Raw genomic sequence first — 10,122 nt, 5'->3', positions numbered from 1 at the left:
TAAGCTACAAATACAATGCTTACCTTTTTACCCCCCGCCCCCCCCAATTAATGTCCTCAGCTTAATGCGCTGACAAGCAAAGTCTGTACTGAATGAATCTAACTGGCACTACACCTCTTTACTTTTAAAAAATATGAAAATTCCAATGAAATGCCTTTTAGAACAATTTTAAAGTAACCATTTAAAAGTATTATAACAGACATACCTGTTTGTCATCTTTTTCACAGATGAGAACTGGTGACACATATTCAGTGCAGTTATATAACTTACATTGGGAATACTTAGATAAAACTGAAGAGTTTCACGTGTAGTACTCTTCACCACTGTTGGAACGTGAATGCCAACATTCTTTCTTTGTTCCACTAAAGACAATTCCTTTAGCAAATCTGCAGTTTCTTCTTGGCAGGAACTGAAAAGAATTCGGATCCCAGCACCAATTAAGGTAGCCAGCAGGCTGTCATAGCTCTTTGTTCTCCTAAACATCCTGGATGTGTCTCCTAAATATTTTATATTTAAGAAAATGCAAACCTTAGTAATTTACATTAAGTAGAATTGTTAATACTATACATTATTAAAATCCCAAGATCTGTATCAAAAGCAAACTAGTGCCACGTTATGCTAATGAGAAATCCTACTGCTAAAGATTTAAAGCGATTCTCAAATATCTGAGAGAGAAACGAGGGAAAACTGTTTTTATGAGTGTCTTAAATTAGAATCAAGAGAAGGTGAGTAGACAGGGGAGAAAGTATATTCCTAGATAACTCATTCCTGATGGCCCAGACCATATTATTTCTCTCTCAAATCCGTAATGTTAGCATTGCTGAAGCGTTCACTTAGTAATACTTCTAACAGATATAAAATTCTTATGTATTTATTTCAAGGATAACTTAGTACATTCCACACCCATTATAATATCTCTAACTCATGCCTGTTAATTTAACTCTTCCCTACTCTCCTCATTCATTTCCTTTCCATGTCTACCTACGTCCTTCTTTTGGCATTCTTCCTTATGCCAAAAAAAAAAAAAGTTTTTCCATAGCTTTTGTCACATTACTTTCCTTTTTATTACAGATCTATTTCCTTTATAAAGGGTATGTTAGTATAAAGTAAATTATAGAAATTTAGCACTAGAAAGACCCAAAAGATCACGTAATCTAAAGCCCTCATTTGTCAAATTTAAAAAGAAAACAGAAATTGGACTGGGGTTACTGAAAGACAGAGTGACTTATTCATGATCACATGGTTCAACAATGACAGTGGGGATGAAAAGGTACATCGCTCAATTCCTGAACCAACATTTTACAGAAACATTATTTCCTTTTATATACGTAATGACTGTGTAATCCTTGAATTCTTCCATACTGGCTTTCAGCGGCATGATTTCACTGAATTCTCGTAACACCATGGGATGACTAGGAAAAGTATACTATTAACTCCTCAGAGGAGTTAAGTGTCAAATGGAATGTCACATAGCTATAGAAGACACCAGAACTCAGTGCATCTTCTGATTCCATATCCTGTGATCTTTTCACTAGTCTCGGGGTGCCCTTATACAGTTAAACATTACCCATAAAACTCCCTTCCTAATGGAAGCTCCAAGCCTGCATTTTCTAAAATATCCTAGGCACCCATTTTAGTGACCCACTGAGAATTCAACATTAAACACCTCTTTAGTCTCTCAAATCTGCTGCTTCTCCTATATTCATAATTTCAAAGAACAGCACCACTACCTGACTGCCCAGTAATCAAGAAACTGGTCAGCTCAAGAATAATTCTTGATTGCTTCCACTTACTCCTGCTAATTCTACCTTCTTAAACTCCTGAATCCTCCTCTCCCACACTGCTGCCTTATTTCTGGTACCCTTCCCAGGGCTCCTCCCAGAAAAAGACTTATGATTGGTTCACTTGCCTTCAATTCACCCTCTTCAATTCTGGTAAGCTGCATTTAAACACAGTGACTAATGAAAAATATTATGACATCATGTAAATACTCATGAGTCAGGTATTCACATTTTAAGAGCCTCCCACATCCTGACAGTAGAATAATGAACTAAATAATAGTCAAGTTCCTTTATAGCCTTATAAAAATACAAACCTGTTTTTTCTCTGTCCTTTTCCACAATCACACATATTCTTTCAAACATGCTCTGTAGGTACTGGATCTGATCGACGAGCTTGTTCTTATTGATGCTATTTAGCATCTCAGACTGAGACCTCCTTTCCACCACCATGCGGTTACTCACAATATAATCACAACCATTAAGAGGACAGACCTCTACCTGTAAGCCATGGATTGCTCTTAGGGAAGAAACTACTTCTGAACCAGAAACAATTTCACGACTATCTACAAGAATACAAGTTCTGCGGCCTTCTTGGGGCAGTCTTAGAGAAGCATGTGTGTCAGCCAAACGTGGTCGTGAGTTGGAACAGCATGGCACGCAAGTGCCAGAATCCTCCAGAGCACTAGCACCCTGAAAAGCAGAACACATCAATCACCATCAATTACATAGATGTTGGCGCCATAAACTTCTAACACCTAGGCTGATTTTTCTCACTGATACTTCTTCCTTCAACAGGACCAAAGGTACTATGTAGATGAAGCTACCACTTAACACCTAGTAGGATGGCTAGACATTTTCTAAAAGGAAAATGCATTGATGAGAATGGGAAAAAAAACCTGGGATGTGCACTGTTGGTGGGAATGAAAGTGATGCAGCCACTTTGGAAAAGTTTGGCAAATTCGGAAAGTTAAAGAATTACCATATGGCCCAGGAATTCCATTTCAAGGTAACACCCATGATAACTGAAAACAGAGACTCAGATACTTGTATGCCAAAGTTCATTACTTTTAGAAAATCCTCAGCCATTGCCTGTTCAACTAAATCTTCTACTTGCTCTCTTTTCTCCTTAATTCTAGTTTCTCTCTTTTCCCTTTCCTTCCTCTGCAAAGGGTCTTCACCTTGGGATTACTATCTTTCTACTAGAGCTGATAATTCTGAGGCTCAGAGAAATGAAGTACTTTGTTGTTCTCCAATCTACTGATAAGACAATCTAGTCAACTTTATCTAATTATGCCTTCCAGAAATACTTTCATGCAAAAAGAAAAAAAAAAAAAAAGTCTGGACATAATGTACGGAAATGCCAATCTGAGGGCCACTGTGTGGACACGGAGCATGCTGCTAAGGTGGAATGGCCTAAAACACCCGGACTAAAAGGCCAACAGAAGTCTAAGTTTAGGGATTCCTATTACTGTCACTCTAACCCCTGGTTTAGCAAAACTACTGCAACTCCTAAAAACTGAAAATAGTTTTGGGGATTACTTCAGCAATAGTAAAGTAAAGAGGAGCTGGAAAGTAAACTACATAACCATTCTGGAAGGAAAGAAATTCAAAGGAAGAAAATCAGGCCTCTAACCTCTCCCCAGTAAGTAGATGAGAGTTACATACCTGAAGCCCTCAGAGAGGGAAAGCAAAGTTAATCTGGGGAAACTAGTTTGAGCATGTAATTTCTGTTACCTTGCAAGAAGCTAATTTCCTATATTCTTTGTATAAAATAAGCATGTTTCCTTACAGTGTTCTTAAGAAAGCTATTAACACATTAAAAAAACAAGCATCCTATGAATTAGCTATATAATTTAGTATGCTGATTTCTTGTCTGAAGAATTCTATTGTTAATTTTTCTTTAACCTCGTTATTTAACACAAAAGAAAGGAAAACAAACAAACAAAAAAAGCTTTTGGAAAACGCATGAAGGCTTTTTTTCTGGTTTGATTCATACCTTCAACTGAACCGGAAACTTTCTATCGGCTTCCTGTGCACTGCCAGTAGTGAGCAATGATGAGGCAGATTCCGTGTTAGTATGGCTCTGAGGTTTGAAGTCTGAGACGTCAGAATTGGGAACCTTTAAATTAGGTGGTGTCTGTTGTCTCTGGTTTAGCAATTGATTACCCACTGGATTAGAGTGGTCCCTGGACTGCAATGAAGACCCAGAAGGCACCGTGCTTGGGTTAACCACAGTCCTGGATTCCTGTTTATCCTTCACATCCTTTTCCTCCTCGCTTGAATCATCCAGTAAAATAATTCTGGATAATTTATTTTTTGAACGTGCACAGTTTTGTCTCATCTTCATTTGTTTTAGCTTTACTGCACGTCGGGTTTTATATTTTTTACTCTCATTTGTATCACAGTCTTCAGTTATTAGGTTAAAATCAACACAAACTTCTTCACTTGACTGGCTTTTGCAAGACTCTTCTTCATCAACACAAAAACTGTCTTCTAAATAGGTTTCATCTTGCTCAGGAATCTACAATTAAAACACAAATAAGAGTTTAATAAACTTCATAAAACCAGCATATTTTTAACATATTCTTTTAAGTTCATGATATCTCTCTGAATATTTATTTCATTTACTTTATTAATTCAGTCACTTGCTCAACTGACTCTTTATTGAGCATATTCTTTTTTTTCTTCCAGTTTTATTGGGATATAATTGGCATACAACACTGTATAAGTTTAAGGTGCAGAGCATAATGATTTGACTCACTACATCATGAAATAAATTTAGTGAACAGCCCTCATCTATAGAGAAACAAAATTAAAGAAATAGAAAAACATACTTTTTCCTTGTGGTGAGAACTCTCAGGATTTACTCTCTTGACAATTTTCATATTTAACATGCAGCAGTATTAATTATATTTATCATGTACATTACATCCCAAGGTCTGTGCCTGCATGAATGCTCAGTCATGTCTGACTCTGTGACCCCGTGGACTAGCCTGCCAGGCTTCTCTGTCCATGGCATTTCCCAGGCAAGAATACTGGAGTAGGTTGCCATTTTCTCCTCCAGGGGATCTTCCCAACCCAGGGATCGAACCTGCGTTTCTTGTGTCTCCTGCACTGAGCAGGATTCTTTACTAACCGAGACACCTGCCAAGCCCATAACAAGTAACTATTTATCTTATAACTGAAGTCTGCACTTTTTGACTGCCTTCATCCAATTCCCCTTTCCCCCATACCATCCCCTGCCCCCGCCTCTGATAACCATAAATCTGATCCCCTTTTCTATGAGTTAGTTTTTGAAGTATAATTAACCTACAACATGATGTTAGTTCTGTTACATAACATACATTTCAAATGATCACCAGGATAAGTCTAGTTACAATCTGTCACTGTACAAAGATATTACATAATTATTGACTGTATTCCCCACAGTGTACATTTCATAGGTATGACATTTATTTTGCAACTGGAAATCTGTATCCCTTAATCTCCCTCACCTATTTCTCTCCTTCCCACCCATTCCTCTCTGGCAACCACCTGATTGTTCTTTGTGTCTATGGTTTCCTTATTATGGTGGTTCATTTGTTTTACTTTTCAGATTCTACATATAAGTGAAATCATACAATATTTTTCTTTCTCTGACTTCTTTCACTTAGCATAATGACCTCTAGGTCCATCCATGTGGTCACAAAAGGCAAAATTTCATTCTTCTCTATGACTGAGTAAACTTCCAGTTTTTATACATACCACATCTTCTTTCTGAGTATATTCTTTAATGGAAGAAAATGGGAAGTTTGGGAATAAAAAAAAATAATGATTTACCCTCTAGAAATTTATAGTCTAGTGCAAGTAGCCAGAAAAATGAACAGTAAGTCATAAAATGCTGTGATAAGTAATTCATAAAACACTATATAATAAACACAATGAAAGTACAGAGATAAGAATGATCATAAAAAATGCCCATATTTCTGAGCTGAATATGGCAATTTATAAACAAATAAGACTAATACAAAATTGATTCCATAAATGAAAAATAAACTATAATTTTCTGATATGCCATTTTACTGGGAAAAATTAATTTCTAAGAGAAATATAACAACAGAAGAGTTAAAACTTTAGTAGATGATAAAGTTCTATTCACTTCCTTTAAATACTCTAATTGGAAAACAAATTCAGAGTATATTCTAATTAGCTCAAGCTAACAAAAGGAAAACGTGATCAAATTATGACTGAAAGGGATTTTGAGAATTCACGTAGTCCATCTTCCTTACTCAGGGCAGAAACTACTGCAAATAGTTCTGATGGAGTTTTAGAAACAAAATGAAGGCTTCATTAACAGGAATATATTCCAACATCACCACCAAGAAATTCTCCACTATATTTCTATAGTTCATACCTGGGAGAAAATGTTTATGTTATGTTTCTTATGGACCATTTTGTATCGATTGCTCATCAATGGACTTCGCACAGATTTCATGTAAACAGCTCTCATTTCAGAATCTGTATAAAGATAAAAAAAATTTTCAAATAGCAAAATTATTTAAATGAAAAGTAAATAAGTATTTGACCTATTCCAGATTCACAATTCCCTGGTGGCTCGTTGGTAAAGAACCCACCTGCGAATGTGGGAGGCTTGGGTTCTACCCCTGGGTCAGGCAGAGCCCATAGAGGAGGAAATGGCAACCCCCTCCAGTATCCTTGCCTGGGAAATCCCATGGACAGAGGAGCCTGGCAGGCTGCAGTCCAAGGGGTTGGAGAGAGTTGGACATGACTTAGTGACTAAACAATAATATAGTATGTAACCTTTTCAATCTGGCTTTTTTCACAAAGCACACTTCATGTGAGAATCATATGCTGATTATTTCTTAAAGTTATATAGTAAAGAGTACCTAAGAAATGAGGCATTAAAAAAAAACAATGTGGAGTTTGAGATTAAAAAAAAAAAACAAACTCTGAAATCCTACATATTTCAAACATACTGTGAAAAAAAAAAAAGTACTGTGTTTAAATGGAGTTTCAGATCTCCCTATTATTTATCACAACTGAGCTACCTTCAACCTTCCCAATAGCAGCAACTGAAGTCTTTTCTGTTGCTCAAGCCCACTGACTCCCTCTGCTGCTGCTGCTAAGTCGCTTCAGTCGTGTCCGACTCTGTGCGACCCCATAGACGGCAGCCCACCAGGCTCCCCCGTCCCTGGGATTCTCCAGGCAAGAATACTGGAGTGGGTTGCCACTTCTTCTCCAATGCATGAAAGTGGAAAGTGAAAGTGAAGTCACTCACTCTTAGCGACCCCATGGACTGCAGCCTGCCAGGCTCCTCCGTCCATGGGATTTTCCAGGCAAGAGTACTGGAGTGGGGTGCCATTGCTTTTTGTCTCTCTAATCCATCAGAAAATCCCGTCAGCTGTACACAGTCAGAACCCAATCTTTCTCCCCTCTCACTGCCAGCATCATTCCTTGATTAGATTAGTGCCATGGCCTCTTATACGGTCCTTTCTTCCACCTTTGTTCCCAGATAGGCCATTCTCAACACAGAAGCTGGAGCGAAACAAAATAACTTGAGTTGGCTGCTCATTCATTACCCCTCTGATTTCACTTCCTACTACCCGCCTTCTTCCCTTTCAGTTCTAGTCATAATGATGTTCCCTTGAACATGCCAGGCACTCTCCTGCTTCAGGGCCTTTACACTGTCATCTTTGCATCAACATTCTCCCACCAGATTCTACTATAAACCTGGGAAAGAAGCCTTATGCTGCAAATCATATCTGTATCAGCAACACACTACTGAGACCTTTGTATTTAAAGCCTTCTTTAAAGTCGTGGGCCTTGGGAAACTTTGCCATCTTAAGTCATATGAGACCCTGCAGGAGCAGAAGAATGGCAAGATTTGTGAAAGATAAGAATCCAGAAAAGCCAACTACAATCTTTCCCATTTCCATTGCAGCCAATCTGAATCATCTATAGAAGACCTGCTCAAGCACTATTTGGGGAGACTGTTTTCTAAAAGTAGTCTCCTTTACTTGACGAATTTAATAAATTTAGCTTTGTGTCTCAGATGGTTTCAACAGACTACATGGTTGAATTCCCATCTCCTAGAGTTTGGACAAATGTCACCTCAATGAGTTGAACCGCTAATTACGTTACTCAAATTTACAGCTTAATACCTCAACCCCTGACACTCCAAATCTTTATCTTACTCAATTTGTTTTTGTTTTTCTGTAAATTTGTCTTACACTAAATAATTTAGTTATTGTGTATATTGTTTCTCTTCTCCCATTCTAATGTATGCTTCATAAGCACAGGGGGTTTTGTCCATTTTGTTCACAGATACAGCTTTCTCAAGAACCTTACAGAGTGCTAGGTACATACCAGGCATTACATACTTGTTTAAATGAACAACTGACAGCCAGCCAGGTCTCTAGAGACTGTTTTCTAAAAGTAGTAATTTTTAAAATTAGTAGAAGCCTATAAACAAGCAACTCTCACGTAAAGAAAATATTACAGAATTTGAATGAAAATAACCAAGTATTTTCCACGTCAAATTGAATTCCCTTTAAAGTCAAGGTTCTTTGGAAAATTACTACAATATTTAAGTATAACCATAGTAAAAGCATTGAAAATGAAAAGAAAAAGAAGTATTATTGTATGATTTACCATTTATAGCCTGTGAGAGTTGAGTCTCATCATTTAAAAAGTCAAGGAGTGAGGAGTCTTGTTCATTTTCTGACTCATCATTCTCATCTGATGAAACATATTCTGCATCTTCTTGGGAAAGTTCTGCTTCTTCATCTAAAAACTTCCTAGCTACGAGCTAAGATAAATGAGAAAACAGGAAAGTGCCTTTAAGAAAATCATTTAATGTCCTCAAATAACTGAAAACAGTTTTGGAAAATGGATTTCTTGCCAATGCTTTTAAGATACAAAATAATAAAAATAGAAAACTGTGAGAAGAAATGATAAAGTAGCATATCTATTTAAAATGTCTTCTTTTAATTGTTATAAATAAAATAAACTACAGGTCGGCATGTCTGCTTGCTGAATGTTTTTTTAATAAAGTCTCTTGAGTCTTTCAGCTAATTCATTTTTGCCAGGAAAAATATAGTACCACAAAAAGACTGATCAGAAAAAAAAAAATGCTAAGAATTCTTTTCCAAAAATTTGAATATTGGATATAGATAAGAAAAACAATATAAATATTATAAAAGCAAATATTTTACAATTCAGATTTCTGTCTCTATATTTTCTTCGATTTGAATGTTACATCTTCATTACACTTCAAAATAACACATCACTGCAAGATAGTTTCAAAACACAAAGAGAAACTAAGAAACCACACTTTGAGTTTTTAATTTTAGTAAAAAAAAGTAAAGTTAAAATAATTTTTAAGTTTTGTTTTTTTCCTATAAAGAAATTATAGAGAAATCTACTTCTATGTAAAATCTACTCTTCTTTACTAATTAAAAATATATAGTATATTTATATAAAAATAAGAAACTGAAAAAAGTTTACCTTTAGGTGATTCTGTCTCTTTCGGACTTTGATGCTTCTTTTGGCATTCCTCTTATGATCCCTGAAGTCGTCTGACTGTGGATCTTGTTTGTGAAAATTATCACTCTCATCACTAGATGATAAATCTAACTATAATTCAATAAAATTCTTACATAAGAAAATATAATTTAAGTGTTGTATCTCAATGAGTTTCTGAAGGGTTGTTGCTTCTACTGTCATTTTTTTCCCTTTTAAATAGTTGACCAAACATTTTCTTGTTAGAAAAATAAAATGCTCTTACAACTCAGAGCCATGCACAAATACATAATATTTAAAACTTTAAAAGTTAGATAATTCTAAGTAATAAAATAAATTAGGTAATATAAGTAATACTAATACAGTATTCATTCAGTTTTGTATGAAATTGAATGTATCTGATGAATGTTTATGTTTTTAGTTTAACTGTTTCCTTTAAAAGATCCTGAAGGGCTTCACAAAAAATAATTGTCTATAAATATAGCTATCAGAATCAACTCAAACATATACAAGTCCTTTCAAACTAAGAAAAAATATAACAACAAATCTTTTGACTATGAAGCCTACCACAGTGTCTCTTACAGAATAATATAAAACCAATCCAAATAATCAAAAGAAATTTATCAAAATAACTTCAAGTAACAGGGATAATTTTAGGTTAAGGTGGATTGAGAATCAGCATTATCAATATTTTAATTCACTTCTAGTAAGTCAATCAGACATTTTAGATAAAGTAGCAAGTTAGAACAATTTTTTTAAATGGAGTTTTATATGAGTATACAAAGTTAATGAGGGCTGACTGCATTTTTAATTAATCTTG

At 35.6% G+C, this 10,122-nt stretch overlaps 1 protein-coding gene across 4 annotated transcripts in view; it reads right to left on the bottom strand.

Annotated features, from left to right (window-relative positions):
• Positions 1-10,122, bottom strand: part of FANCM (FA complementation group M) — a 63,515-nt gene that overhangs the window by 4,353 nt on the left and 49,040 nt on the right. For all 4 annotated transcript variants that reach the window (XM_055556467.1, XM_055556468.1, XM_055556469.1 and 1 more), the window contains 6 exons: positions 9,288-9,416; positions 8,433-8,589; positions 6,175-6,278; positions 3,778-4,302; positions 2,096-2,471; positions 206-497 (listed from right to left, as the gene is read on the bottom strand). In XM_055556467.1, coding sequence (XP_055412442.1) covers positions 206-497; positions 2,096-2,471; positions 3,778-4,302; positions 6,175-6,278; positions 8,433-8,589; positions 9,288-9,416 — 1,583 coding nt within the window. The remainder of the gene's footprint in view (positions 1-205; positions 498-2,095; positions 2,472-3,777; positions 4,303-6,174; positions 6,279-8,432; positions 8,590-9,287; positions 9,417-10,122) is intronic.

Source organism: Bubalus kerabau, chromosome 19 (assembly GCF_029407905.1).
Source record: "Bubalus kerabau isolate K-KA32 ecotype Philippines breed swamp buffalo chromosome 19, PCC_UOA_SB_1v2, whole genome shotgun sequence".
Taxonomy (NCBI): Eukaryota; Metazoa; Chordata; class Mammalia; order Artiodactyla; family Bovidae; genus Bubalus; species Bubalus kerabau.
The sequence above is the reverse complement of the archived record's forward strand: the minus strand, read 5'-3'. Positions and strand labels throughout refer to the sequence as shown.